The sequence below is a fragment of the Eriocheir sinensis genome, chromosome 12 (assembly GCF_024679095.1).
Source record: "Eriocheir sinensis breed Jianghai 21 chromosome 12, ASM2467909v1, whole genome shotgun sequence".
In the NCBI taxonomy this organism is placed as follows: Eukaryota; Metazoa; Arthropoda; class Malacostraca; order Decapoda; family Varunidae; genus Eriocheir; species Eriocheir sinensis.
In genome coordinates, this window is record NC_066520.1 from 17,979,986 (window position 1) to 18,003,999 (window position 24,014).

General features: G+C 44.0%; 2 protein-coding genes across 3 annotated transcripts; both read right to left on the reverse strand.

Moving 5' to 3' along the window:
- Positions 1–308: 308 nt before the first annotated feature.
- On the reverse strand, positions 309–3,408 carry LOC126997524 (compound eye opsin BCRH2-like). The gene is made up of 7 exons (XM_050858664.1): positions 3,258–3,408; positions 2,635–2,872; positions 2,326–2,517; positions 2,035–2,229; positions 1,533–1,846; positions 919–1,041; positions 309–679 (listed from the first exon to the last, which is right to left on the reverse strand). Exons 2-7 carry the CDS (start codon positions 2,861–2,863, stop codon positions 584–586), a joined length of 1,149 nt encoding a protein of 382 aa, XP_050714621.1. The 5' UTR covers positions 2,864–2,872; positions 3,258–3,408; the 3' UTR covers positions 309–583.
- On the reverse strand, positions 3,254–22,231 carry LOC126997523 (translin-associated factor X-interacting protein 1-like). 2 transcript variants are annotated; one of them, XM_050858662.1, is made up of 12 exons: positions 21,301–22,231; positions 20,106–21,193; positions 18,723–18,826; positions 18,067–18,242; positions 17,615–17,708; positions 17,146–17,287; positions 14,126–14,295; positions 13,709–13,787; positions 13,032–13,148; positions 10,154–10,306; positions 9,392–9,557; positions 3,254–9,151 (listed from the first exon to the last, which is right to left on the reverse strand). In XM_050858662.1, the coding sequence occupies exons 2-12, from the start codon at positions 20,133–20,135 to the stop codon at positions 9,012–9,014; spliced, it is 1,371 nt and encodes a 456-aa protein (XP_050714619.1). In that variant the 5' UTR covers positions 20,136–21,193; positions 21,301–22,231; the 3' UTR covers positions 3,254–9,011. The 2 variants fall into 2 exon arrangements, with proteins under 2 accessions (XP_050714619.1, XP_050714620.1); XM_050858663.1 differs by having other exon boundaries at positions 20,106–20,944; positions 21,047–22,231.
- Positions 22,232–24,014: the final 1,783 nt, after the last annotated feature.

Genomic DNA, 24,014 nt, shown 5'->3' on the forward strand with positions numbered 1-24,014 from the left:
CTGACTTCTACAATTTCAAGGGTGCCAGTCTATTACTCTGGTTGTCCATCTGTAGTGTTATCCTCTTCGACCATTACTAGTCTACTGCTTTTCCTAATGTCCTCCACCTCTCTGTTTGATGTAATTGTACTCTATTCTGCTCCAGTAAATGCTCTGTCTGTCCTTGCTTTTCCAATTTCAAGGGTGCACTCTGTTTCTCTGGTTCTTCATCTGTTAGCGGTTGTACGCATGATGTGACCCGCCCAAGTCCAGTTTAGAGAGGGAAGTCAGTCACCGGAGGAACTACCACAGGAAGAAGTAACAAAAGATAGTTGGCGCACATGTATTTCTTTTTTTTATTTGTTTTCACTTGCTGGGAGACTATCTACGAAGGGTTACGGTGTGCGCGATCGCGGGTCGTTCGGAATCGTAGACGTGACACAAGCCATTCCACGTAAGTCTTGTCCTTATTGTTTATAGATTTTTCATTACTCATATATCCTTAGTCGAAAATGGGTCGTTCGTCGGGGGGCGGAAAAATGGGACCAGTCGGAGTCGTAAAGCTGCTTCAGGTAGGTAATTATAAATATTTATGTACATTTTTCTACGCTTTCTGGGTCTCCGTGGACTTGGTGTCAGCGCCGGACGACTTATCCTCCTCCTCATGGATGCAGAAACCGGGCATCTGCTTCTTGAGGGCCTGGAGGAAGGGGGTAGAGCGAGTTAATAAGTGCACTGTTGAGTATTGCAGCTGCTGGAGATGTGTTTATTCCTTATTGCTCAGTCAGACCTAACCAAGTGTTATTCTCTGCCTCCTCCACCACCGCCCCCACAAAGCGTGACATAAAGCGATGTAACAAAGATTTGAGGTTTTCTATCAAAGTAATAACTAACTCAGAGGGTCAGGAAGAAGAGGCTAACGGAAGAGTGTTTCCTTACCAGGCGGAATTTGGGATGGTTGATGGCGTAGATGATTGGGTTGTAGACGGAGGCGGACTTGGCCAGCAGGGCGGGGAGCATGGAGATGATGGGCGTGATGTTATCCTTGTCGAAGAACAAACCCTGCCGGAGACGAAGAAAGGGAACAGTGTTAGTGACCTTCAGTGATTGCTGGACAACCAAATCGTCCTCACTGGTTAGGGAAAGACAAAAGTTGAAGATATCCTAATGACGATTAAGCAATGGATATGGGCAGATCATATTCATCAGGTGTTCATCCGTTTAAATACTTGTGTGTCTTCTGTACCTAGTTGTGGAACTCATCTATATCCCTTGTCACAAATGGACAGGCAAGGGAATAAAATAGTACTCTGGATAACTTGAACTCTTTGTCCGTGCACTCAGGTTAGTCACTCGTCTTCAGCACTAAGCGACGGTGTTGAGCTGTTCTTTACCGAGGGTGACTCTACTACAGATGTAAAAACAAATGAACAGGCAAGATAAAAAAAATAATATTCCGAGCGTCTGTTCCCTTGTCTGCTTAGGTTAATCACTCATCCTCAGCACTAAGCGTTTATCTGTTGAAAACCGATGTAAAAACAAATTACTCATACCTGCACAACAACGGAGGCGTAAGGCGTCCAGCAGATGAGCCAGAGAGCCACGTTCGTCATGGCCACCTTGGCGATGCGAACCTCGGCGGACTGGGCGTTGGCCTCAGCGTTGGACCTGAGGTTGGAGACGTTCATCTTCTTGGCCTGATCCCTCATGGCCTTCTCGTGAGCAACGATGGCCTTCACGATGAACATGTAGGCGAACACAATGATGAAAAGAGGGATGCAATAGTCGAAGAAGAAGATGCAGATGCCAAAGGACCGAAGGTTCCAGTCCCGGGTGAGGTAATCAAAGGAGCAAGAGTCCAGGATGCCTGCAAAAAAAAACTTCGTCAGGATCTCCCAGGCGATACATGCCATTCCAACAGAAGGGAGACCTATGCAAGAGTCCTCAACCAAACATTCGCACTTCCACTTGACTAAAACAAAGAAACTTGACCTTACGCTACAATGTCTTCCTGTGATTTTGGCATTTTACAGCAAATACATTCGTTCTGCTTACCCTCAGGGATGTACTTTCCCCAGCCAAAGAAGGGAGGGATGGACCAGCCGACTGCGTAGGTCCAGGAGAAGAGAATGAACATGAACGCCTTGCCGGTGGTCAAGGGGCTTCCGCCCACGCCGTTCACGATCACATTGTAGCGATCGTACGAGATGAACACGAGAGACCAGATGGAGCACAGACCGGTGATGGAACCTGGAAACAATTGAGTGATATAAAGATAGTAACTGAATATTTATCTTTATACATTGCAGGAACGTGTTTCAAGACCAACAATGTCTGAAGACTTACCCAGGCAGGCGTATAATTCACAGAAGAATGGACTGAACATCCAGACACCGCCGCTGAAGCAGTTGTAGGCGAAGAATGGGAACTGTGAGATCATCATGCACATGTCGCTGAAGGCAAGGTTGGCGACGAGGAAATTGGCTGGACTCTTCAGATTCTTATTCTTCATGAATAGCAACAACACCATACCGTTGCCTGGTTAGAGAAGGGGAGGAAAAGGCCGTGAGAGGGTGAGTGGTTGACAGAGTGGACACCATCATGCATATGGACATACACATATACACTGTCCAGCAGAAAACCTCAAGGACTCACCGAACAGGGAGATGGCGCCGAGGAAGAGGTAGACAACCCCCATAAGGTAGTGCCACATGGGGTTGACGGGAGGGAACTTTTCCCAGTGAGGATGAACCATGTGCTTAATATGTTCGGGAACGAAATCAGTGAGAGATACGCCCTCGGGATAACCGAAATTATATCCTCCGCTTGAGCCGTACGCCATAGCCTGAGGGCCCGTAGCGTTAAGCACCATTGCAGCGGCCATCTTTTGTATCTGAAAAGAACCCCAAATCAATGTTAGGTTTATGAAGCTCCCAATAAATATGATAGAAGTGATACTCTTGGAAATAGTCAATGCAATGAAGAGTTATGTTACTTAGGATATCCGTGCAACACAAAAAGAAAGCTTATAGACTTATTTCATGCAACACATTGAAGATGAAAACAACAAAAAGAAAGGCAAGGCAGAGAAGAGGTTTACGAAGCTCCCACTGAATTTGATACAAGTGATGCTCATGGAAATACTCATGCAATGAAGAGTTATGTTACTGACGATATCCCATGCAACAAAAAAGAGATCTCAAAACTATTTCAGGCAATACAAGGACCATGATCATCAAAAACAGAAAGGTAAGGTCAAGAAGAGCCAGCAGCGTTACCTGGGTGGTTCTCGAACTTTTCTTAGGCTGACACTCTTCGTTGCAGTCGTCGAATGTTCTCGAAGAGATCTTGCTTAGGGAGGGGGAAGCAGCCTGTGTGAGGGACTGGTCGACACTGGGCTCTCTCCTTACCGCTCATCATTTATAATCCTCGCCACAACTTTACGTAACTCTCCTCATCTCGTTAGCGCTAACAGCTACGTCTTCCCGTCGAAAATCCTAAGAAGCTCACTCCAAGGCTGAGCTTATTTGGTTTCCCTGTTTAGCTGAGGCGGGTGTCATTTCTCAAGCTCGAGATGCTAAAGTGATCATGAACCTCAACCTCAGTCTGGACAAAAAAATAAATAGGAAAAAAGTGGAAGGCTCTGGGAGTGTGCATGCCTCTCAGTCTTGTGCCGCCTCACCTTGGATTTCTTTCTTGAGGCACGTCACGGCGAAGTCAGAAACGCTTCATTACCCAACCAGACCAGACCTCGCCCAGTGACCTGCATTGACGCATTGACTCCTGCATGTATGGTTTCGTTGCCTTCACTTTTAACCCGTCTCTAAATTGCTCTTTGTTTGACGTGTTTATAATGGCGGGACCAAGTGAAGAAATTAGCAAATTGGTTGATATTGTACCTCATCAGACAAAACGCAATCACACACTTGGTATAAACTAGTGTTAAAACAGGCTAAGATAGTGGCTGTATCTTCGTCTTCCTAAGGGTTTATTTGACCAAGAACACAGTTAATAAAGATAAATGTGTTGCCTTCGTGAGTATGAACGCTGGCAGACAAAAGTTATATTCTTCTACGAGCCAAAACAAAAGGGAAAGTCTTCATAAATTCAGGAAGCAAAGGACTAAGAGGACCATGTTTCAGAAAGGTTCTAATCGGTTTTACAACATTTTGGAGTCTTCGTTCAAGGCGCAGGTTATCGGAATCACTCTGAGGTACAAATATGGTTTTACACAATTTTGCAGTCTTCACTCAAGTCCCGCCTTATCGGTGTATCTTTGACTGACTTCCAAATTTGTACACACACATAAACCTAAACCCAAACACACACACACGCATGAGTTTGCCGCCCTGAACACAAAGAACCTAGCGGGCGCGGTCTCCTCTTTGCCAAACTTCTCAAAGGCTTTATCCTCTCGCTAAGTAACCCTCAAAGTAAACAAGGAAACCAGAGGAGGAGGAGGAGGAAGACTTTATCCATGTTTTCCTTACAAGATAAACGAACGAAACGAAACGAACTAGACGAATGGTAGATGAAAAAAATCTATACAGTACAAGCTCAAAATTTCTCCCGTGTGATATTCTCGCTTTAGGGAAGAAGGACACGCGAAATTGACCTCTCTTTCGACCACTCATATCTACTTTCTTTATTGGAGCAGTGCTTTGCGGACTTATCTATTTTTGCCTTTGAGCTGTTTTCTTTACTGTAAAAAAAAAAGCCAAAAAAAGAAGCTGCGTAGTTGTTCGATACAGGTTCTTTATAATAATAACATAAGAACGCAGGGGTCTGCAAGAGGCCGGTAGGCCTGTACGAGGCAGCTCCTTTGACCCTAAGCTCCCGTGTATCTAACCCCACCTAATATCGCTGTCCATGAATTTATCTAGTCTATTTTTGAATGTGACAATTGTATTAGCACTCACCACGTGACTGCTAAGCCTATTCCACTCATCCACCACCCTGTTTGTAAACTAATTTTTGCCTGTGTCCCTGTTGAATCTGAATTTATCCAGTTTAAACCCATTACTTCGTGTCCTACCCGGTCCTCTTACCAACAAGTCCTTATGAATGTCTCCCTTATTAAAGCCCTTCATCCATTTATAAACCTCGATCATGTCTCCACGCACCCTTCGCCTTTCTAGAGAATGCAAGTTTAACTGTTTGAGTCTTTCCTCGTATGGCAAGTTTCTCAACCCCTGAATCATCTTAGTCATCCTCCTCTGCACCGATTCTAACATTTTGATATCCATTCTATAGTAAGTTGACCAGAACTGAACCGCATAGTCAGGATGAGGTCTAACTAATGCTAAATATAGTTTGAGGAAGACTTCGGGGCTTCTGTTGCTTACGCTTCTTGAAATAAATCCCAGTACCCTATTAGCTCGATTTCTAGCTTGAATGCATTGTGCCCTTGGACGGAGATCAGAGCTCACTAAGACCCCTAAATCCCTCTCGCACCCAGACCTGCTTATGAGAGTATCATTTAAGCAATAGTTATGTGAGGGGTTGTTCCTACCTACACTCAGAATACTGCACTTCCCTACATTGAACTCCATCTGCCATTTATCCGCCCAGTCATACAATCTGTTGAGTTCACCCTGGAGAATACTAGCGTCCTGATCCGACTCAATTACTCTACCGATCTTGGTATCATCTGCAAATTTACTAACATCACTACTAATTCCTGTATCATCATATTTATCCTCCTACTCAACCATTACTAGCCCACTACAGCACAAAGGCCTCTCTCAACGCTCTCCACCTCTCTCTGATGTTAAAACACTCGATCCTGCTCCAGCGAATGCACTAATTTCATCTCTCCATCTGGTTCTTCCTCCCCCGACATCTACAATTTCATCTCTCCATCTGGTTCTTCCTCCCCCGACATCTACAATTCCTGGGTTGTCACTAGTTGTCCATCTGTTATCAGTTCGACGTGTGTCATCAAGAGAACAGAATGTGACCAAAAAGTAAAGTTAAATTCAAACCCCAAGGTCTCTTAATACTTCCCTTTCGAAATGCTGTCCTAAACACTTATTATATCCAGCCTACATTTATTCCATTCTCCTCTACGTCTTAGAATTAATATACGATTTGAAACTTCGGGCTAAATAAAGAGGTCAGCGTCACAAATAAACCTAGCATAGAGTCTGTACTGATCTTTTCCTTCCCCTTCCAGTCTATGGGCGCCTCCTCTCCCCTCCACTGAGCCGCTTATCACTAGGAAGACAAAGGAGGGAGAGACGGAGCGAGAGGGGTGTCACAGGTTCTACAGAGACACATGAAGGAAGGTGGTGGCCGCGTGACCCTCCCCGACCCATGTTCTGGCTCATCCATTACATAACCTCTCTGCTTGACGTTAACTGTGGTGAGCCTGTATACGAAATCTCACGCTGTCTTTAGCCCGTACTTTTCAACATATCGGCACATCAGTTCGTCTGTTTTTCATGGTGTTTTGTGCTCCCTGTTATAGTTAAGCATCTCGGCACATCAGTTCGTCTGTTTTAAAAGCTCTCTCGTAGAAGTTCCTGGGATTTTCATGGACTGCTTTGTGATCCCAGCCTCTATACAAATAGTTACTTTTTTTTTCTTTAGTATTCCAGCTTTTTTTTAACTTCTCTGGTCTATGTGTGTGATGCTGCGTTTTACTTTTTCCTACTCATTTTATTTTATTTTCCTTCTCTTTTCTATTTTCCTCCTTTTTTTTATTTTCTAGGGTGTACGTGTGAGATGCTGTTTTACTTTTTTTTCCTCATTTCCAACTAGGGATCCAATTTCTCTGTTCTCTGTTCTCTCTTCGCCATCTCCGACGCTGCTCCTCTCGCTCACTCTCTCTCCCCTGCGTCGTCCTTCCTTAACGCGAACGGTTGCTTAATGAATTTGGATGACTACACCGATGTTTATTTCGCCTTACGCGGAACGGCAAACTCACAAACAGACGGACAGACAGATAGGCAAACACTAACACGCACAGACAATTTAAAGAACACAAAATTATCCATCCTGATGATGCAAAATATCCTAGGAATGTTTTATTTTGTACTTTTTTATCCGAGACTTACACACACACACACACACACACACACACACACACACACACACACACACACACACACACACACACACACACACACACACCAATGTCAAAACAGTATCAGGCTCGTTTCACGGCTGGTAATGATACAGTATAATCTGGCGGGGACAAGTAGGAGATGAGAGAAGGGAAGGGAGGGCGAAGGACGGAGGGAAGACTTCACTACTATTTCCGTCTCTTCCACTCACTAATAATAGTCAGACAGGGGCAAATGGGGAGAGAGGAGAGGCCTAAGCATCTATTTTTAACACAAGGGGAAGATGGAAAAAAGAGGAGACTTCATTGGTATTTTTATCTCTCACTCACGCTGCCACTGTACAACCACGACAGGGCAAAGAGGGGCCTGTGTATGGGATCTTAAGAAGGGAGCTAAGACGCTTGAGTAACCATAATCCTGCTCTACCTCTCCCCACCCTTGCTCCCCACCACCACCATCACAACTCTCGACGCACCAGGAACAGTCAGTCTTCTTGGAGTTAACTCGAAGGACACCTGAGATTATATTCCAGCTGATGCCTTGTTTATATCTTTGAACGTATTATGTAGTTTTATAGGGAGCATTATGGTAGTTATCTTTGGGTGGGTAAAAGAAGGAGACTAACCGCTAAAGCAGAACAAAAAAATCGACACATCTGCGGCAAACATGAAAAAAAATGGAGTCGGTTGCCATGAAAACCTGTGTACATAATTTCGTCTCTTACAAACAACAATAAAAGCTTCATAGACATACAAAGAATAAAAAAAAATGGAGAGTCAGTTGCTGTGAAAACCCGTGTATATACTTTCGTCTCTTAAAAACAACAATAAAAGCTTCATAGACATACAAAGAATAAAAAAAATGGAGAGTCAGTTGCTGTGAAAACCCGTGTATATACTTTCGTCTCTTAAAAACAACAATAAAAGCTTCATAGACTTACAAGGATCTTCAGTCAAGCCATGTCTAGTGCTGCGAGTTTCAATCACTGCAAATCTTCTTTTTGTCTGCCCCTGAACACGAGTCTTTTTTACTACTTTGGCTTCCGCGCAGCAGGAAAGACAAGCGTGAGTTTGTTAAAAAAAAATTAAAAAAACGCTGGTCGCAATAGCCCGAAGAGGATTTAGCGGCGGCAACAAACTGGGATCGTGACCTTCTGGACTCTACACTAGGCGATGCTCAGTTGTTGAGAGCCGTGAAGCTCCGGATAGATTTTTAAGACCAAGTGTACGGCGAGCTCGACCTCCGACAAAGAGTTCCTGATTTTTTTCTTGATAATTGTGGCAGATTTTCTCTAAATATGTTACTAGGGCATTTTATCCGTCAAGCTATCGGAAAATTACCTATATGCTATAAGAACTGACACAGCTTTTAACATGAAATAAGAATCAAAAAATAAACAAAAAATGAATCAAGAAATAAAGAATGATTAGAAATATGAAAATAAGGAATAGACAAAGATATAAGATAGAATAAATAAATAAACAAAATAAAAGTGTAGAAATGAAATGAAATATAAATAAATACTCCCTTTTTCACACACACACAAAAAAAATAAATCGAAAAGCAAAGATGAATATTAACTCTAGAAACACCTAAACATTAACTGTTACTACTCGGAAAAACTGGACTTCCGACAAAAAGTTCCTGATTTTTCTTGGCAGTTAAAGATATTGCTACGCCATTTTATCCGCCAAGATATCGTAAAATCACCTACTATATATACTATCAAAACTGACACATCATTTAGCTATTACTACTCTTGAAGGACAGTAGAAGATATGGAACACGAGGGAAGTTACGAGATATTATAATTATGATGGTCAGGAAAGTCGAGCGAAATAACTGAAAACAAAAGACGAAACAAAAAATAATCCACTACATAGCTTTTTTTCCTCTGTCCCTCTCTTTATCTGTCTTAGCGACGCCTTGATTTACTTCTCGTCGCCGTCTCCGTCGCCGCCTCCCTCAGCGCTCGCCGACCCTCACGATGTGCCCCGTCTGTAGCCTGGCAGCAAGAAGGGGCAGCGGCACGGGCGAGCACGTCTTCAGGCTCTCCTTGGGCACGTTGAACACCCATTGAAGGTACGCATCCAGCTCGCTTTGCTCTGTAGGGAGTCAGTAAACTTAGAGTAAGTAGGGAGTCAGTGAGCTTAGTCAGTAGGGAGTATTTTCACTTATATTTTCACTCATCTCATTCACTCATTCACTAACCTAACCTAACCTAACCTAACCTATTCCCGATCCTTTCTTTTTTCCCATCATCCTTCTACGCACCCTTCTCGTTCCCCTCTAGCGACCCTTTTACTCCTTCCCTTCCCTCTCTCCCCTTCCTCCTGACGACCCACCTATCCTCGGGTCCACGATGGTGAAGGCGCGGCTCATCTCCTTCACGGTAACATCCAAGGCGCCGTAGCCCACCTCCTCCAGCAGCTCCTGTATGTAGGCGTCCTGTTCGTCCCGCGCCTGCTGCACTAACTCTGTCGCCAAGGGAGTGCGCAGTCCACCCTCTCCCTGCGCCTCGTCAGGGTAAGATACATCAAAGGTCTTTAGCAAGCTCAGGAATGTATGATTAACGTAACTTTATATTCCACACACAAGGCTCACGGAGAGAGAATTTGAGCCTGCCATCACTGAAACTGTACAAGTGTGTGATTGAGAAGTAAATAAAGCTTAACCCAACTTTATATTCTACACACAATGCTCACAAAAAGAGATTTTGAGCCTGCCAACACTGAAAGCTGATAGAAAAGATGCGATTATGTTCTGCGGGTACAAAGTTATGATATGATTTTGTTTTACGTGTAGTACAAGTGCGTGTGTGACTGGGATAGAGACAGAAGTAACAGCAGCATGGATAAGAAAAAGCTACCATCAAGAGGACTCAATCAAGAAACTAAGCAAGAATAGAATTGATAAAAATGTAAGAGATTAAGTGTTTCAAACCGAGTAATTGCCACACGGAATACTTAACCTAGCTACGAAACAGTGGGAATAAAAAAAGTATAGAAATGCGATAGATTCTGAGATAGTGAGAGTCTTAATCACGGGAAGACACACACATAGATAAGACCCCCCCCCCACACACACACACACACACACACACTCACCTGCTGGAAGAGCGTGTTGTACTTGATGAGGCTCGCGTCCTTGGCGGAGGCGGCTCGACCAGCGATCTCGAGCAGCACCTTCAGCCTCTCCTCTGTCTTCAGCGGGAACACGGCGCGCAGGGTTTCCTCCAGCGCCGTGCGAGACACCAGCCCCTGCGAGGAAGCGACAGAAAAATAAATAGAATAGAATAGAATGTTTTAAAGAAAGGAGGGACAGTTTCGGGGGAGAAGAGAATGAGAGGATACAGAAAAGTAAGTAGTGTTTTTAAAGAGAGAAGGGAAAGCAATCATGGAAAAAAAAGGGAGAGTATATGAAGGAAAGAAAGAATAGAATGAAAAGAAAAAAACTATTTGTAGGAAGAGAATAGGATAAAAAGAAAGTGAGAGAGTGAGAAAAGGAAATAATATGTTTTAAAGAGAGGAGAGACAGTTCTCGAGGAAAAATATAAGGAAGGGGGAAAGTATAAAAGAAATAAAGAACGAATGAATGAATGGAATGAAAAGCAAAGAAATTGACCTCTCTTTCGGCCACTCTTACTTTTATCTGTCGTGGGAGCGGTAAGTAGCGGGCTTTTTTTCTACACTCTTTTTGTTGCCCTTAAGCCGTCTCCTTTGTTGTAAAAAAAAAAGGGAAAAAACTGCATTGTAGGAAGAGCATGAATGAATATTACGTAAATCAACAGAACAGAAAGTTAAAAGAAAAACACGAACGCGAAAATATAAACTGCAAAGAAAACAAGAGCATGTCAGTGAAACACACGAATTAGGACGAAGAAATAGTTGAATATCAAGGGAAGTAGCCAAAGAAAATGGGAAAGTAAAGGGAGACAAGCACAAGGAAGAATGACCCAGAGAGAGAGAGAGAGAGAGAGAGAGAGAGAGAGAGAGAGAGAGAGAGAGAGAGAGAGAGAGAGAGAGAGACGAAACCCTTGAAAATCCGCAGTGCGTATAAGAAGTCTAAGAGCAACAACTTTTAAATGGCTCAGGAAGATAACACAAACCCTCTTTTGGATCAGCTCATTTCTATCATCCGCTTCAGACGTCTTTATAAAGCGCGTGTTTACTTTGGGTTCGCAGCTGCGGGGCTACTGTTCGGCAAGACTAATAAAAGAAACGTGCCGACCTAGTATGTTAAAGACTTGTAGATTTTACCGATGCTTAAATTTGACTTCTACATGTAACGTTTTCTTCAGGAGTGTACAGATGATATAGTCAGTCGAGAAAGGTACAGTTAGTTATAAGGAAGTTATTCAGTCAAGAAAGTTAGTCAGTCAAGAAAGAGAGTCAAAAAAGTTAGTAATTTAAGCAAGGTACAGTCACTCAAAGTTACACTCACACAAGAAATGTACAATCAGTTAGCCAAGAAAGGTACAGTCAGTCAAGAAAGTTATCAGTCAAGAAAATTACAATCAGTCAAGCAGTTACAAGCAGTCAAGAAAAAAATGCTACCCCAGAGAATGAAGTAAAATGAAAACTAACTATAGTATTGCTAGGTGAAACTGGCCGGTGGGGTGGTGGGGGCTGTGGGGTCAGACCCGTCCCGCACCCTGCCACGCACTCTCAACACCTCTCGCTTCCTCTCATATGTCAGCTATCTGCTGCCTTTAATATGAATTTAACTAAATAACTGGATAATCCAATGAGGTCATATAGTGTTAAGATTGTTTCGTTTTTTAGGATAATAACAAAGATTCTGTATAAATACCATGATACTTGACAACGTTGGAATTCAACGTTGTCAAGTGTCGTGGTATTTATACAAATAAAAATTATTATCCTAAAAACGAAACAATCTTAACACACTATGACCTTATTGGATTATCCAATTATTTAATTAAATTCATTTAGAAGTAGTATATAGCTGATATATGTGAGGAAGCGAGAGATGTTGAGAGTGTGTGGCAGGGTGCGGGGAGGGGCTGACCCCACAGCCGCCACCACCCCACCGGCCAGCTTCACATGGAAATACTATGCAACAAACACTATTTCCAGTTAAAAAAAAGGTTCATTCAACCCATTTTCCTCTCATTCTCTAATCTATCATTCATACGGGGGGGCCGAGAAAGAGAAGGAGGAGGAAGAAGATGGATGGGGGGAGGAGGAGGAACAGAGGGAGGAACATTGAATATATGCAATAAAGGGGAATGAAGAGAAAAAAAACACCACTAAAATGGATAAAGAGTGTGAATGGGAGAGGAATGAGAAGAGGAGGAGGAGGAGGCGAAGGTGCAGCGTGACATGGAAAAGCACACAGTATAGCTGATCTTTTGGTCTTGGATGGCTTCTTCGCCTCCTCAGAGTCACACCCCGAAAGCCAGAGTAGTGAGGATGAGATTGTCCCCATCATGTAACTCCTTCATGCTTCGTTACAGGGTATTGGTGACGTATGTGTGGAGGGGACAGGTATGTGTGTGTGTGTGTGTGTGTGTGTGTGTGTGTGTGTGTGCAGGGAGAAAGGTAGTAGGAAGGTAAATAAATAAATATAAAAAAAAAATAATAATTATTTAACCTCATTAGTACTTGAATTATCAGAACACTTAGAAGGAAATCAGAAAGAAAGGAAAAGAAAAGAAGAAAGGAAACTAAAAGAAAAGAAAGGATAAGAAAAGAAAGGAGAGTACAAGAAAATAAAAAGAAGAGAAGAGGGAAGCAAGAAAAGAAAAAAGAAAGGAAAAGAAAAGGAAAGGAAAGGAAAGATAAGAAAAAAGAGAAAAGATAGAAAAAAATAAAGAATAAAGAAACGAAAAGAAAACAGAAAAGAAAAATGACTGATAAATAGTAGATAGGGAGAATGGGAATCTAGTTAATCCATTCATACCTAAAACACGAGAGAAGAAAAGACAAATAAATCGGAACACAACACAATCGCAAACCTTACTTTGTCATGGGGGTCGGCAGCACGGAGAGCGGCCTGCAGAGTGAGCACGCTGTCCACCTGGTAATGGTACACCTCCTCCTGCACCTGGCCGCAGAGGATGCCCCAGAACAGACCCACCTACGGGAGACACGGGGAAGGAAGGAGAGTCATACCAGAACCACTCGACATCAGGGAGGTCACTAGAACACATATATGACGGCAGAGGAGCAGCGGATCAAGTAGGAGAAATAGTAAAGCAAGTAGTTAGTCTTGCTTGTGTGAAAATTTGAAGGCGTAGGTCACAGGTAAATGATAAGAAAAAGTGCATCCAGGACTTGAGGTTGAATTTTGAGATAAAGGTAACGATAGACAATTGAAAGATGAAGAAAAACTAGAAAACACATATGCAAAAGGAACCATATCATCTCTTACATACACAGAAAGCTCTTACCTTATAATAGAAGAATGAAGAGAAACTACAAAAAGCAAAATACAAAAGGTCTCATATCAGAGCCGTTCAACAGCAGCGTTACGATGATAGAAAAATAAAGAGAAACTAGAAAACATATGCAAAAGGAACCAAATCAGCTCTTACATACACAGAAAGCTCTTACATTATAAAAATATGAATATAAACTACAAAACACACATACAAATGGCCTCATAGCAGCTCCTTTTCAACAGCAGCGCTACGTCACCTGTTCATCGTGGGCGAGTCTTTGGCAAGCGTCGGCGAGGGAATAACACCACTCGGCGCGCACCTCCTCCAAGTGATACCTGTGGATACACGTGCTGAATGAGATGGACAGGTAGACAGATGAATAGGTAAGTAGACAGATAGATAAAGAAAGCGTAGCAAAGAGCCGCGGAACGCTTCATTACAGTATACTCGTACATCAAAGCTAAACAAATTAAATATACACATACAAAATTTTTTTTGCATAATTACAACCAAAGAAGGAGGGACAGATAGAGAAACAGAAACAAACAAAAGGGCACGAAATAGGCATGCGATATACATAAAACCTAAACAAATCCAACATTAACACATACACACACACACAAAAAAAAAATCAGTACATAACTCCAACACCAAAGACAGAGGGACACAGCACCTCTCCCTGAAGTAGGCGTCGACGAATTGATCCATGGGTACAGCGTTGCCTTGTCGCCTCTTCTCCCGCCAAATGTCTTCAATGAGGAGTGTGAGGTCCCTCTTGCCAAGTCGACGGTTTCTCACGCTGCCCTCGTACTGGAGATAGGCTGGCACGCCCTCCTCTGTGCCCTGTGTAAGTAGGTAAGTAGAAAGATAGGTAGGTTGGTAGATAGGTAAATAGGTAGGTATAGGGAGGATGGTACGGAAAGAAGGAGGGAGGATAGGTAGGAAGACCCCTACCGAAACGGGCGCAAGCCACTCCCGGTGAGGTATAGATGGGAAGTGAGAAGGGTGCTGAACCGTTTCCCTATTGTCTCATCAACACCAGAGAGTAGTTCAGCATGCTCTCTAAAGACAGATCCTCTCTCTATCCACACCACACTACATTCACACAACATAGGCTACACGCCTTTTTCCAAAATTCAAAATTCAAAATGGCGTACAATACTAGTGCCTCGGAATCCCCGCTTGGGGGGGGACCACAAATTCCCCCAGGGAGGACTCCCCTTCTGGCTGCCGACTTGAGAGGTGTCTTGATAACTCCTCGAACCTCTTTCTTATCAATTTCTGCAACATTCGCTGTCTTCGTTCAAATTTTCATTCTGTGGAACACCATCTCTCCTCCTCTAAACCTCACCTTCTCTTCCTCACTGAAACACAGGTTTCTGAGGCTACTGACAGCAATCTCTATTCCCTCCTACTATCTCTATCCTAAATTTCAATCCAAAGCTGGATGTTGCGCCTACGTGCGCAACATCACCTGCTCTCGTGCCCACGACCTTGACTCTTCAGAATATACAGGGGCCTTGTCCGCCCTCGTGTGGAGTATGCATCTCATGTGTGGGGGGCTCCACTCACACAGCTCTTCTGGACAGAGTGGAGCTCTCCTCCTCTTACTGAGACCTCTTAAATTCCGCCGACATGTTGCCTCTCTTTCTATCTTCTATCGAAATTTTCACCCTGACTGCTCTTCTGAACTTGCTAACTGCATGCCTCCCCCCCTCCCGCGGCATCGCCACACACGACTTTCTACTCAAGCTCATCCCTATACTGTCCAAACCCCTTATGCAAGAGTTAACCAGCATCTTCACTCTTTCATCCCTTACGCTGGTAAACTCATGAACAATCTTCCTTCATCTGTATTTCCTCCTGCCTACGACTTGAACTCTTTCAAGAGGAGGGTATCAGGACACCTCTCCTCCCGAAATTGACTTATCTTTCAGCCGTTCCTCTCTAATCTTTTTAGGGGCAATAAGTCGCGGGCTTTTTTTTTCATTATTGTTTTTTTACAAGCCCTTGTGCTGTCGCCTTTGCTGTAAAAAAAATAAAAATAAAAAGATAAGAATGTAAGTATTTTGTCATCATAATACGAACTAGAACAAGAACAAACATTAAAACAAGAGCAAGAGGAACAAGAAGAATAGGAACAAAAAGAACGAGAAAAAGAACAAGAACGAAAATAGGAACGTTACTAGAGGAACAGAATGAACAAAAACAGAAACTAGAGGAACGAGAGAAAAACAGGAAAAAGAAAACTAGAACAAGAAAATGGAGAAAAAGAACGAAAACAATATGAAAAACATGAGGAGCAAGAACAAGAAGAAGAAGAAGAACGAGAACACGAAGAAAAACAAGAAAACAAGAAGCACAAGACAAGGAAGAAAAGTACACCACCACCAACCAACCAACACACAAACAAACACCTGCGCGTCACCTCGTAAAACACACTGACGCACTACATAGAACGAGGACGCATACGTAACGCTGGGGGGGAGTAAAAAGACAAACACAATAAAAAATAAGACTAAGCTCCCATATAAGCCAGTTAACGCAAACAACAACAGATACCGGTGGGGAGGAAGGGAACACACACACACACACACACACACACACACACATACACACGCCTTCTAATCACCTACCTCTCTTATGAACACCTTCCTCGTCTCTTCTGGCTCATATATTCATTAGGACAACATTTTACAACACGAGTACGCCCAGCAAAAGGAGCAAACGCCGAAATGGTCATAGCCACGATGGTCATCTTCATATCCATTCCCTATATGTTGTTGTTTTTTTTTACAACAAAGGAGACAGCTCAAGGGCACAAAAAAAGGAAACGATAATATAAAAAAAAAACCGCTACTCGCTGCTCCTAAAAAGAATCCAAAGAGGTGGCCGAAAGAAAGGGTACGAAGAAGAGGTGGATGTTGAAGCCCATTACCTCGAGGCGGGTGTTTCTGTAGTCTACCATCAAAGCTTATACCGTTTCTTTTGCTATGCCGCTCGTCTAAGGTCGGTACGTGAACATATAGGGGAGGAGCGGGGAGGGGGTGGCAAGGTACAATTGTCAAGGGGAAACTGATATATTCTACGGTAAAGGCAGCAGCTCAAGGGCAAAAATAAATTATAAAAAAAAGCCCGCTAGCACTGATCCCATTAGAGAGAGTAGAGTGGGTAAGAGAGGTTAGTTTCGGATGTAGAGGTCAATTTCGGATGTGGAGGTCAATTTCGGATGTAGAGGTCAGTTTCGGATGTGGAGGTCAATTTCGAATGGAGGTCAGTTTCGGATGTAGTGGTCAATTTCGAATGGAGAGGTCAATTTCGGATGGTGAGGTCAATTTCGAATGGAGGTTAATTTCGGATGTAGAGGTCAGTTTCGGATGGAGAGGTCAATTTTGGATGGAGAGGTCAATTTTGGATGGAGAGGTCAATTTCGGATGGAGAGGTCACTTTCGGATGGAGAGGTCAATTTTGGATGGAGAGGTCAATTTTGGATGGAGAGGTCACTTTCGGATGGAGAGGTCAATTTCGGATGGAGAGGTCAATTTCGGATGGTGAGGTCAATTTCGGAGGAAGAGGTCAATTTCGGATGGAGGTCAATTTCAGATACTTCATACGATTGGATCACTGCCAACGGGTGTCGGCAACACAAGCAAATTCACCATTAAAAAAGGGGCCAAGTGGAACGCTACACACCTTGCAGTCCAGGAAGTCATTCGAGGAGGGCAGCTGCGACCCCGTAAGCTCCGACACGAGGACATCCACAAGTTGGTCGCTGGTTCGTCCGATGGAGAGCTCCCGCCACCGACTGATGCCGCCCTCCACGAACTCCGCCACTCTGGGGAAATAGACAGCAACAAAGAACGGTTAGAACGAGCAAAGGAGCGTAAGAGATGAAGTATAACATATGCCGCGCCACTCTGGGAAAACGGACAGGAAGAAAGGACGATTAGGAGGAGCAAAGGAACGTGAGCGGATATGAAGTAGCAATGCACGGTAGCTTCTGACGAGACTACACAAGACGAGGACAAATAAGGAGATGACAGTTGAATGAAATGTTCAGTTAAGAAAGTAAAGGATATTTGGGAGAAGGTAAGGCAAGGTAAGACAGGGAGAGTAGAGGACTATATCTTTTTTTTTATCACAGTCACCTGTTGACACTCACCTGTTCCAATCTGGCCGTGGTGTGGCAGAGCGTCGCAGTCTCTGGTTCTCCTCGCTGAGTCGATCCCGCTCCGCCAAGACCTCCTCCTGCGACCCTGCCGACACACAAGAAAACTAATCAAAAGGATATAAAACTCTCCTTTCCAGACCAAAGAATTAAAGCAAGAAAGACTTTACTAAAATGAAATCGTGTGTCCAAAGTATACAAGACATTACGAGCTTGACACACACAGACAAAAAATGTTAGACAAAATTATCCTTTTCAAACAAAACAATTAATAAAAGAACTACCAAAATAAAACAGTGTGTCTAAACTATATGGGGCATTACAAACTTAACTTAATCCTTTAAATGTGCAAACAGGCAAAATCAAATAGGTTTACAGAGCACAGACACAATAAAAGAAAGCTGAACATGGCGCTGGCGGTGGGGAAAGAAAACGAGATGCCGTACTGAGGATGGTCTCGTGCTGTTCACTGAGGAGGCTGTGGACCTGGCAGAGTTGGCGGTGGGCGTTGGTGAGAGAGGTGAGGCGGCGCTGCAGGCGGTCGAAGTCAGCGCGCGGTACCACCTCCCTGTACTGCCGCTCCATCTCCTGCACCAGCCGGTCCTTGACGCTCAGGTCCTCCCTCACGGGGTTGGGTAAAGGTTAGGAATGTCACCCGCGGCACGAGGCTTAAATAGATATAACATCTGAAGAACTAACAATTTAATAGTAATGATAATGATAAGAATAAGAATAAAATTAAGAAGAGGAATAACATTGACCCTTTCCAAGTCATACATATAGACAAAGGGCAAAGTCTTCGATTAGCGAATTCCAGATGACACAGAAAAATAAAGCTAACAATAACAAAAATCAGTAACGACAAAGACGACGGCAACAACAACAACAACAACAACAACAACAACAACAACAACAACAACAACAACAACAACAACAACAACGACAACAACAACAATGACAATGACGATGACGATGACGACGAAGACAACAACAACAACAACAACAACAGCCACAATAACTCCATCAGACTTCACGAAATGCCCCCACGATTAAAATCACAAAACAATGACAACAAATACGAGTCAGCCAACCCCCACCACACCTGCACTTTCGGAGAGCAATCTGAAGCAGCTGAGGGTCCAGGGCGTCTCCTCCACCCAAATACGCCGCTACCTTCCTCCTCAGCGCACCCGCCTCCACCTCTGCCTGCACAGAGTCACCCCGCTGCCATTAACAATCCTGCACCCATATTCTCAAGCATTTTGGGGCTCACACACTCCTATAATTGATAAGGCGCCTTGTCGTAGAGGTTGCTGTCGGTACTTCCATGGGTGGTTTTATGAGCCTAGTGATAGTTTGACGAGGCCTCTGCACCATGAACTTTTAAAAACTTACATGAGAAGCCGACTAGTCTCCTTCGTGGCCTTTGGAAATAGTTGTTGTAAGAGCCGTAAGCGTCTAAATAGCTACGGACTCTTGCGCCGTGCATCCCATCACCGTTGCCAGATTATCGTACTCAGAGCCGCGTATTTACCGGTTTCTGGCCCATAACTGTTGTCAAGAAGCATCAATAATTAACCATTTAAACGATAACCATATATGAAGGCAGTCATTTGGGTGATGAAAGCAGTTTTTGGGTCGGAAATCGGCAAACATAAGGGGCAGAGTACGACAATCTGGCAACGTTGCACCCCATCACACAAGCACACACGCACAAACCTATATAACCCCTAATAAGTCTCCACATCGCCACCATTACAACTCAGCAACCTTGCAACACCATCCCAAAAAAGCATAACACGCCTCCAACATTATTCAACGACGCCCTACAGAATACATAACTGTGGGAATGACGAGGGAAAGAGATGTAGAAGAGGGAAGAGCAGAGTGGAGTGATGTGGGAAAGACGAGAGAAAGGGAAGGAAAGGAGGATAAAAAGAGAGAGGGGGACTAAGCTATATACACACGAATATTCATTAGTTAGACCCTGATTCTAGTTACACCTCGACATCCTACAGACTAGATTACTGTAAGACGGGAGAAAGGGAAGGAGAGAAGGAGTAAAGAGAGAGGGGGGACTAAGCTATATACACACGAATATTCATTAGTTAGACCATGATTCTAGTTACACCTCGACATCCTACAGACTAGATTACTGTAAGACGGGAGAAAGGGAAGGAGAAGAGAGGGGGGACTAAGCTATATACACACGAATATTCATTAGTTAGACCCTGATTCTAGTTACACCTCGACATCCTACAGACTAGATTACTGTAAGACGGGAGAAAGGGAAGGAGAGAAGGAGTAAAGAGAGAGGGGGGACTAAGCTATATACACACGAATATTCATTAGTTAGACCATGATTCTAGTTACACCTCGACATCCTGTAGACTAGATAACTGTGGGAAAGACGGGCGAAAGGGAAGGAGAGAAGGACAGAAGAAAAAGGGAAGTCTGAGAGGAGGATAACGAGCCTCCATGTTACCTCCAGCAGCCGCGCCTCCAGCCTCCTCATGTCGTCCTCTTGGCAATGACCTCGCCGCCGCTCGTCACCAAGAATGTCCTCCAACTATGGGTGAAAAGTTTATTGCCTTAATATTCACTTTACTCATAATACAAGGCGAAGAAAACTCCACCCTAATCTTTATCCTCCCTAACATTTGAGGGAACATTTTATCCGTTACTTTATGTCTTCTCTGCCACCAAGAATCTCCTCCAGCTATGGGTGAAAAGTTTATAGCCTTAATATTCACTTTACTCATAACACAAGGCCAAGAAAACTCCACCCTAATCTTTATCCTCCCTAACATCTGATTGAACATCTAATCCATTACAATATGTCGTCTTCTTCTCTGCCTGGGGTCGGCCACTCTCGTAAGTCGTCACCAGTATCTTCAGTCCTCAGCATCCACTTCGTCCAGACCCAGCTGCCTCATATCTCTCTCAGTTCCGTCCCTCCCTTTATCTATTACCGCTTTTATGAACTCACTAACAAACTGCGAATCATTCCTAAAAGAACATATAGCTTATTTGTACAAGTGAAAGAGAAGAGAGTAGAAAGAGTAAACGGTGTATAGGAGCGTGCGATACGGGAGGTCAATGGTAGAGGAGTGATATGGGGCTGCTACGTCAGAGCTGCCACTGTAGATTTGTCAGGCTATAATGTGTCGACTTTCTCACCTGCTTCACCTCCGCTATAAGGGCGTGCCGTTGTGTCTCGCTCTCCTCCAGGCGTTGTGCTAGATCAGCGTTAAGAGCCTCCAGGTCCCTTCGGCGGATCGCTTCCTCTTTCCTCTCCCTGGCGTCCGTCTCTCCAAGGATCGTCTGTGTGCGGAAGCCACGTGACATATCAAGGCATAAAGTCGATAAGGAAGCAGAAAATAAGCACTATAGAAGACGCAGCAATGATCTTTTCTCTTCCCTCACCTCGGCAGTACGGAGTCGCCTCAGGGTTGTATCAAGGTGGCCCTGGATGTGGCTGTAGCCGTGCCTGACGAGCGCTGCGAGGGCGCCACAGGGGCGCGCCACCTCCCCGAGTCGTTTCAGAGCCTCATCCAACACTGCGCCGCCCTTCTGCGTGACATAAGTAGAAGGAACCTAAGTAGTGGTAGCTGTAGTAGTAGTAGTAGTAGTAGTAGCAGGAGGAGGAGGAGGAGGAGACCCATGACAAGCACACTTACATCAAGGTGGTCCTCAAGGTCCTTCATGTCCGTGGCAGGTCGTGATTCCTCCGAGGAACAGAAGGAGAGTCGAAGGGCGGCCCGCAGCTCCTCCTCCAGCCGAACCACCACTCGAGGCTTGTTCCGCCCTCCTCGCCCTCCCTCACTACCCTGTAAAAATAATGAAAAACGGAGTGCAATCATGATGGAAGCAATGATGGAGGCAACTGTTCAAATTAGAAAGTTGTGATTTAAAGTAAGGTTGACGCAGATCATGCAGGTAATCCTCAGCTACTAAACAGATGAAAATTATTAGCCTTACATCGTCGGGACTAGAATTCGGGATCCTATGTTTATTTATTTTTTTTTTCGCGCGCTGGCTACTCGGTCACTGCGTTTTAAGAGCGGTAATAAAAATAATGATTGATTGATTGATAGTTTATTGTTGCAGGTAAACAACAAGGGAGAAGGGAGGAACATGCCATCCCAACCCCCAGGCGGGACAGTGTGATTATACAACTATTAATACATGTGTAGGTAGCACCATGAAACTAAAAAGATACAATGGTAGGAAGGAAAGCACAACAAGGGAGGGGGCGGTACCTCCCCCTGGACAATAAGACAATAAAGTAAGAATTTTCTCTACTGATTGATTGATAGTTTATTGTTGCAAGTAAAACAACAAAGGAGAAGGGAGATGTGCCGTGATCCAGAGCTACCACTACTACACACATATAACCTACAATCCTACATTATCATTATCACTGTGTCACTATCCACCTCCCAAAACCAAGAAGAAGAAGAAGAAGAGGAAGAAGAAAAGGGACCAACAACAACCCTCCCAGGCCGTGGTGGCGGCGGGCGGACGGGGCTGTCACGCGTTATATTGGCGGCGTCCACACGGGCATGAGTTGGGCAAACACTGATAACGTGTAGATCGATGACGCGGCAGCGGTCTCCCCCCCCACCCCCACCCACCCACCCACCCACACACACTTGCACATTACGAGTCAACTTACAATCCAGACGCCGTCACTATCTTGCAACGATACTTGATGACGATGAGGAAGAAACTGTACTACGCAACTTTATCTAACTTGAAATTTTATCTCACAATCTATCAGTACTCAAGAACTCGAAAAGCCTTGACAATTGGCTCACTACAACTTTCACTAAGATGTCACCAAGTGAAACATTTAGAGAGGATCGTATATAAACATGAACATACAATAGGATAGCGACACAACACATAACATTTACAACGTTTTACCTTGACAACGTCCCTGCAGCTGATGCGACGATCATGTGACAGAGTGGTTACTTTGGAAACCATTTGATTTTTCTCGTTGACAGACATTATCGTCCTTCAACTTGATTGACGAATCAGTGCAAGAACAATGGAGGGCAAATGTCGCAGCTACGTTCAAAGATAAAGAGCTAAGGTAGGGAGGGAAGGGCGCCACGACAGCTTCTCCGGCCGAGGCTGGATGCTCAACAGCACGACGCGGGAAAGGAGTGGGCGGCGCCGCGGCTCGGGAAGGGCACAGCTGGGCGGCGCTATGGAGAGCGTTGGAAGGCCTTTAGCGCAGGAAGGTGTAATAATACGATACATATGTACTTCTGTGCTCTCAAAATCATTTTGCATGATTTTCACTCTGGATGAACTGCAACTGCATAAACCTTTGTCAGTAGCACATGAATTGAAAGTATACCAGGAAGGGAATTCATGTATTACAAACTAATACAAGCATACATATAATAGTACAAAATTTGTGAATAAGCTCAGGGTACAAGTTAAGGGAAAAAATTGGGTTCAGTAACCTACTGATTGCTTGTAAAGCATTGGTGATTAAAGAATCCTCCTGAGCTAGGTAGATAAGACCACTGGGCTCTGCTGGGGTGACAAGAGAACGGTGCATCTTTCACCTACGAGCTGCCATGCTGGGATCAAGCAGGGCAAGCACCATACCCACCAAGCCACCTGGCCCTCCGTAAGCTTGTAAAACTTTGGCATAAATTGTCAGAGGATCATGGTGGCAAATGAGACCTTGTGATTTTTTTCCATACAGCTTGAGCCTCCTTTAATGTAGAAAAATTGTGCAAAAGGCATCCTCTGCCAGAGGCTGTCACTTCAGTAACCACAATTTCACAACCGTATTCAATATGTCCTTGCGACAAGGCATCGTCCCTTCGGATTGGAAAAAGGCTAACGTGACACCGATTTTTAAGAAAGGAGACAAAAAAATACCAGGTAACCACCGCCGACCCATTAGTCTAACTTCAATTGTAGGTGAGCTACTTGAGAGCATAATTAGAGACAAAACTGTGAGTTACCTTGAAAGCCACTCATTAATTGGGGATTCACAACATGGCTTCCGTAACAAAAGATCCTGCCTATCAAACCTATTGACCTTTTATAACGACCTCTTCTCAGTTTATGACGTAACCAAATCATTGGACGTAGTCTATCTTGATTTCCAGAAAGCATTTGATAAAGTCCCACATCATAAATTACTTTAGAAATTAAAGCAAATAGGTATTGACAGTCAAGTAAACCAATGGATCGCGAATTGGTTGAGCAACAGACAACAAAGAGTGGTGATTGACGGATTTAACTCAGAGTGGGCGCCAGTCACTAGTGACGTCCCTCAGGGCTCGGTTCTTGGCCCAGTTCTCTTCATTATTTACATCAACGACATGGACGTTGGACTTAATAATCGCATTAGTAAATTTGC

Excerpts from the sequence above, each read along its gene's own strand:
- LOC126997523 (XM_050858662.1), bottom strand. The coding sequence starts at position 20,135 with ATGAGGAGGCTGGAGGCGCGGCTGCTGGAG. Across the intron at positions 18,827-20,105 it reads TGGAGGCGCGGCTGCTGGAG|GCAGAGGTGGAGGCGGGTGC; the intron begins GTAACATGGAGG and ends GACTCTGTGCAG. Across the intron at positions 18,243-18,722 it reads ATTGCTCTCCGAAAGTGCAG|GGAGGACCTGAGCGTCAAGG; the intron begins GTGTGGTGGGGG and ends CAACCCCGTGAG.
- LOC126997524 (XM_050858664.1), bottom strand. The coding sequence starts at position 2,863 with ATGGCCGCTGCAATGGTGCTTAACGCTACGGGCCCTCAGGCTATGGCG. Across the intron at positions 1,847-2,034 it reads GGGAAAGTACATCCCTGAGG|GCATCCTGGACTCTTGCTCC; the intron begins GTAAGCAGAACG and ends TTTTTTTTGCAG. Across the intron at positions 1,042-1,532 it reads ACGCCTCCGTTGTTGTGCAG|GGTTTGTTCTTCGACAAGGA; the intron begins GTATGAGTAATT and ends CGTCTCCGGCAG.